We start from the raw sequence: 4,360 nt of genomic DNA, 5'->3' as shown, positions 1-4,360 counted from the left end.
ACCACCTCTGACAGATGGGAAACCTACCAGTTTATAAATGTTCTTTAAATAAAAAGTAGTCATAAGAGCAGACAATGTTTAATATAAAATAACTTCCTCTGCAAAGTAACTGCAGATGTTTAATAAATAATGTAGTAGAGTAAAAAGTACATTATCCTCCAGAGATGTACTTAGATGGAGTAAAAGTGTAACTAACATAAAACATGAAATGGAAATACTCAAGTATAGTACTACAAATTGTGCTTAAATACAATATTTGAGTAAATGTACTTAGTTACTTTCCACCACTGCTGTCAGATAGTTCAAAATTGTTCTTTAAATAAAAATATAGTTTTAAATCGTGGGTAGAAATGCTCACGACAGCAGACAAACTGTATAAATCCACAACTCGTTTTATTTCCACCTTTTTTGACATAAAAAAACTCATTTAAACCACATTTCTAGCGCCGATAGTGCAGCTTCTGACAGCTAAGCCCGCCTTCCTTCATTCCTATTGGTCCGTTCTTGAGCTTTTTTTTAGAAGGACGTGGCTGTGATTGGCTCTCGGCAGCACTTACGTCACCGGCGCGTAGCCCCATATAAATACGGAACCTAAATAGACTCAGCGTTGTCTGGAAAGTGCGTTTTCACCGCTAAAACATCACAAACGCGTCTCCAAACATGGGAAACCCCAGAGTTTTCTTTGACATTACTGTGGATGGCGCCAACGCAGGCAGGATTGTAATGGAGGTAAGATAAATCTCACACTATTTACCCTCTTTTGTGTCACTTCCTTTTATTTATTTGTTAATTTAAAGGTTTAAAATAGCAAAAAATGTCTTTTATGTCCATCTGTGCGCTTTGCAAACGGCCTGCAGCTGTGACAGACTGTTCTCCCTGCAGCTTTCATTTTAACATTTTTTATATGTATCTCAAGATCTGTTTTATCTTCTTATAATGTGTCTAATTGGATAAATGCAACATAACAGCAGTTAAATCAACCAGATGTCCCACAGGATGATGATGGGAACGCCCAGCAGCAGCAGCAGCAGCAGTGCAGCAGTGCAGCAGTTAGACTGTAGTGGGCAGGTCAGGCTGTAAAACACTGGACATGCAGCTTATTTGACAGCTTATGTCCTCTTGGATGAACACAATATGTCCCAGACATTATGGGACCTTAAGGCCTAAAGTCTTAGTTAGTTTAATCAGCTGATATAAATATGAATGTGCCTGTAATGTTCCAGACATCTTGTTTCCACAGATTTAGCTTTCATTGTGTCCCTGATTCCTCTGTTGTTTATGTGCATTATGTGTCCATCTGCCTCCCACTTCTTTAGTTTCTTCTTCACTAATTGAAATGTTTGTATATTTGCAGCTGCGGGCTGATGCGGTCCCAAAGACTGCTGGTAGGTAAGCTTTAACAATAAGGAGAAAGATTTAAGTTTATAATTTATGTTCCAGAAAGATTCGGAGGATTTTGACTTATAAATATGAAATTTACTCATCACAAATCCAAAATATTAACAGTTAAACATAGAGGTTTAATATCACATATAAATTTGTTTATAATATCTGATGGCAGGATTGTTAAGCTTTTAAGTTCCCTGCATACGGCATCAACCTCACAGCTGCTCCGACTTTTTCCACAAATGGATTCATGTTTGTTTGGAGAAACTATTTGTCCCCATGAATCCTCCGCTGAGAATTTATTCTAAATATGGGTCGAGGCTGTTGGTGGTGACTCAGAGTGTGAGCGCATCCGTCGAGAGAGCCCAAAGAACAGCCACTCCCACGGCTGAATGTGAGTGTAAACAGTGATACGAGGAGGAGATGTGCAGCTGCTGATGATGATACGGTTAATAATAAGGAGAAGAAGCAGGAAATCTCTGTTTCCACCTCATGACAGTTTTATATAAGAGTGTGAGAAGGATATTTGTTGTTCTGACACATAAATCTTAATGTAACAGACAGACACAAAGCCAAACTGATGCTTCTCCTCATGCATGTTATGAATGTTCCTATTCTCTACAGCAGGGGTCTCAAACTACTGGTCCGGGGGCCAGATCAGGCCCACGAGACACTTTCATAAGGTCCCCAGATCATTAAATTTCCTGGCAAGGCTGAAAAACTGATATTTATGCTTATATTTTTATATAGTTATACATTTTAAGCACTTAAACCAAGATTTACATGACACTAAAATGTAAAAGAAGTACAGCAGTGAAGGAGATATTCAGATTTTTCACTTATGTAAAAGCAGTAATACTGCAATATAAATATACTCCATTACAAGTAAAAATAGTATTATTAGCGACACATACTTAAAATAACAGTAAAAGTACACATAATACAGGAGAATGACCTGCATGAGTGTTATACTAGCTTTATCTGCAACTAGTATTTATAGCTGGTCAATAAATGTAGGAAAAAGTACAATATTTCCCCCTGCATTGAACTCTGAACCTAAAATTTGGAGACGTGGACAGCCAGTTATATTTTCGTTGAGTTAAATGTGACTGTTTCTCGTCTCGTCTGCGAGGAGAAACCTGAGCAGCGTTACTCTATTAAATATGTAAAGCAGAGGAGAAGAAAAGATCAGCTGTTCGGCTTCAGAGATGGACGACATTTACTGATGGAAAAAAAATAAAGTATTCAAGAGGCTCCTGAAAGAGAGAATAACGTGGAGATTTGAACCTGTGGTTTATTTTTGGATGTTGGATGAAACTGTCTTTATTTTACAAAATAATCATCAGTTAAACTAATTTCTGTTGTCCTCTGATTGGATGATTGAGGCTATTTCTATGTGTATATATGGAAGAGTTGTGATACTTGTCTAATATATAGTAATAAATATTCCAACTGTAAATGAGATGCACCTGTCACATATTCAGATGTTCTTGAGACTTTTTGAGGACAAACTGTCTTTCTTTTACAGAAAATTTCCGTGCTTTGTGCACCGGAGAGAAAGGTTTCGGCTACAAGGGCTCCACGTTTCACCGCGTCATACCTAAATTCATGTGCCAGGTACAGTTAAGGCAAGGAATTTGTCCTGTTTGCTGTTTGCAATTTTTTTTATTGTCTGAACATGTATGAACATTAAAACATGTTTTTCTTGCTGTAATCATTCCTCCTGTTCATACTGACCATTAGAAGATCCCTTCATAATCGCACTTACAACTGTCTGAGGAAACACAAAGAGGGAATTTGATGCTAAAAAGACTGTAAATGTGTCAGATATCCACTTGATATGACTAACTGCTGAAGCCTCATATAAGCTTCAGATTACATTGAAAGCACATTTGAAGGATCTTTTAACAGCCAGTATGAACAGGAGGAATGATTTCAGCGAGGAAAACCTCTTTCACTGTTCATACGGACACCTGACTGTTGTTTTAAGACATATGTGAGAAATTGTGAACCCGTTTTTTCAGGGCGGGGACTTTACCAACCACAATGGAACTGGAGGCAAATCCATCTACGGAGAGAAGTTTCCTGACGAGAACTTCCAGTTGAAGCACGGAGGCATGGGGACTCTGTCCATGGCCAACGCCGGGCCCAACACCAACGGGTCCCAGTTCTTCATCTGCACAGCTTCGACCGACTGGTGAGAGCTCCACTTTGACGCGTGTGCTGTTTGCATTCACAGCTCCTGTTTGTTTCAGGTGTTCGTCTCACATACTAATCAACTCTTGTCCTCTGCAGGCTCAACGGGAAGCACGTGGTGTTTGGCAGCGTCGTGGAGGGCATTGATGTTGTCAAGGCGATAGAGAAGCAAGGCACAAAGAGCGGCACTCCGAAAGCCAAGGTTGTCATTGCCGACTGTGGTCAACTTTAATAGTGCGACAAAGCTGCTGCAGTTCTCCTGTTAGATGTATCCTCTATCATGCACATCCCAGTTCATCTTTTAAAATGGTGTCTATCTGCAGTATCAGTAGAAAAACACCCAGCGAACCTGCTCTCTCCTCTAAAAACGTTCGTCCACTGTGTTGATATCCATCGTGTTGTATTTTGTACCTTCTAATCTGTCCTTTATGGACCGCATTTGTTAACAAAATCTGAGTAATATGATGGTGATGGTGTAAATAAAGCAACTTGAAAGCTTTTGTCTTGTGTATGTCCACAAATTCAAGTTCTGAGTCTCACCTGGAAAACATCAGCTGTCGTTTTAATGTTTGTAAAGTGATAATAAAGGTTGAGTTATTAAATAATGACAACATTAGAATTGGGTTACTGCTAAGAGGATTAAAAAGTGAGTGTGTTATTGAGTGCTCTAATATATTTTTCATCATTGCAGTTGACACATTTTACCACTAGATGTCATTATTGGCATTAAAGAAATTCAGGGAAACTGATATTTGTTTGTTTTTCAGTGTTGATTCAA

The 4,360-nt window shown here is 38.8% G+C and overlaps 1 protein-coding gene across 2 annotated transcripts; it reads left to right on the top strand.

The window, feature by feature from the left end:
* Window positions 1–589: 589 nt before the first annotated feature.
* ppiab (peptidylprolyl isomerase Ab (cyclophilin A)) lies at window positions 590–4,080 on the top strand. 2 transcript variants are annotated; one of them, XM_042396193.1, is made up of 5 exons: window positions 590–729; window positions 1,355–1,385; window positions 2,915–3,003; window positions 3,411–3,583; window positions 3,682–4,080. In XM_042396193.1, exons 1-5 carry the CDS (start codon window positions 661–663, stop codon window positions 3,812–3,814), a joined length of 495 nt encoding a protein of 164 aa, XP_042252127.1. In that variant the 5' UTR covers window positions 590–660; the 3' UTR covers window positions 3,815–4,080. The 2 variants fall into 2 exon arrangements, with proteins under 2 accessions (XP_042252127.1, XP_042252128.1); XM_042396194.1 differs by having other exon boundaries at window positions 640–729; window positions 1,355–1,389.
* The last annotated feature ends 280 nt before the right edge of the window (window positions 4,081–4,360 follow it).

Source organism: Thunnus maccoyii, chromosome 19 (assembly GCF_910596095.1).
Source record: "Thunnus maccoyii chromosome 19, fThuMac1.1, whole genome shotgun sequence".
NCBI lineage: Eukaryota > Metazoa > Chordata > Actinopteri > Scombriformes > Scombridae > Thunnus > Thunnus maccoyii.
The sequence above is the reverse complement of the archived record's forward strand: the minus strand, read 5'-3'. Positions and strand labels throughout refer to the sequence as shown.